At 39.4% G+C, this 1523-nt stretch overlaps 1 protein-coding gene across 2 annotated transcripts in view; it reads right to left on the reverse strand.

The window, feature by feature from the left end:
* LOC138018464 (inactive phospholipase C-like protein 1) overlaps positions 1-1053 on the reverse strand; it is a 40790-nt gene extending 39737 nt beyond the window's left edge. For both annotated transcript variants that reach the window (XM_068865096.1, XM_068865095.1), the window contains exons 1-2: positions 794-1053; positions 584-713 (exon numbers count right to left, since the gene is read on the reverse strand). In XM_068865096.1, coding sequence (XP_068721197.1) covers positions 584-713; positions 794-871 — 208 coding nt within the window. In that variant the 5' untranslated portion in view covers positions 872-1053. The remainder of the gene's footprint in view (positions 1-583; positions 714-793) is intronic.
* Between the last annotated feature and the right edge of the window lie 470 nt (positions 1054-1523).

Here is a 1523-nt window from a genome sequence, read left to right on the forward strand (position 1 = left end):
ATATGTTTACACTTGTCATTCTTACATCGTGGGTGTTCTCTGATATCTAAACGCAATTTCGGTGTTTTGCAGTCATAACAGACGGAAGAATCTGTTTCTTCGTATTGTTAATAGATCAAGCGGCCAAATATACTCAACGATACTGCAAGGCCGAGAGAACTAGATTTCACTGTCCTCCCCGTCCTCGTGATGACAAGCAAGACGACCGCTGAAATCTCATTTTCTCCAAAATACGTCCTCATGGGCAGTAGTGTCTTTTCAAAGGGCGTCGTATCATTAAAACAGCGACCGGGATCGAATGATTCATTTATCGTGGCTTTACGAAACTTATGCTGTCAAACGTTAAACGCCTTTTATATTTAGAGCTGAACAAGCGATGACAAGTTATGTTTGTAAATACTGCTGCAGGTACACGACACTTCGACCACTGCTAGTAACCCATTCTCAACAATTTCGATTACGTCAAGATTCGCTTAGGCTGCAAAACTTTGCAGGTAAAATTAACCCCGAATCAGCTGAATTGATGACAATCGAATGAAGGTCAATACTAGAACTCATATCAAAACTGCTCAACAAAACTTACTCCTCGCTTTGTCAGGCTTCTTGGAAGACGGACGCCATCTCAAACTGGACAGGTCCTCATCCAGAAAGAAAAATCTTTGATACTGTCCCAAATTCGAACGAATTTTCATCAGCTCTGAGCCAATCTGCAGCTGGCAAAAAGAACGGGAATTTACTCATTTAATTCTCTGAACTAACATTGCAAACGCTTACATACTTAGTTCACTCTTACCATTGATGATTCGTTTGTCCTCTGGGCGAGCAATGAACGAAACAGACTTCTGCAACGTACGTTTCGAACTTTTGCCATCTTTTTTTAGACCGCTCGATTTCCTTGGGATGACACCACCTGGTGTATCTTCGACATTGTCACCTCTCTCCTCCAAAACCTCGCTTTCTCCATTAGCAACTGGAGAATACGTTTTGCCTTGCTCCACCAAAGCGAAATCGGCCATATCAGAAGAAAAGGAAGTAAAAAATCATGCTTTTTTGAGTGGCATCTGGCCTCTAATGTGTTTTGATCGCAGTGAACTCTACGGGTTCAATTGACGGGATAACCTATTGTAGCTAAGGACTGGGAACTAACATGAAAAGAAATATTTACCGGCGGTTTTTTCTAAATTTAATTATTTGTAGCAGGTTGATCTCCAATCAAATGAAACCGATCAATTCAGAATATGAATTTCAATTAAGATAAGTTATATTTGAATTGGAAAGGTTAATACATTTTGAACAAGTATAAAATAAAATAAAAATCATTTACTTCTTGAATGAAGCGACAGAATATTTTATTTTATCTTCAATTTTCGCGGGAGGAATACTCCGGACCTGCTGAAAAATCGCATCTGACCTATCTCACATGAGATTAACCTTAAAACCAAAATGGTCTGAGATTTAATTACATATTTTGGCCACTGACCGTTTTCAACATATGCCAGACTCCCAAAGAAGACCGCAGAATA

This window comes from Montipora capricornis, chromosome 10 (assembly GCF_036669925.1).
Source record: "Montipora capricornis isolate CH-2021 chromosome 10, ASM3666992v2, whole genome shotgun sequence".
NCBI classification, from domain to species: Eukaryota; Metazoa; Cnidaria; class Anthozoa; order Scleractinia; family Acroporidae; genus Montipora; species Montipora capricornis.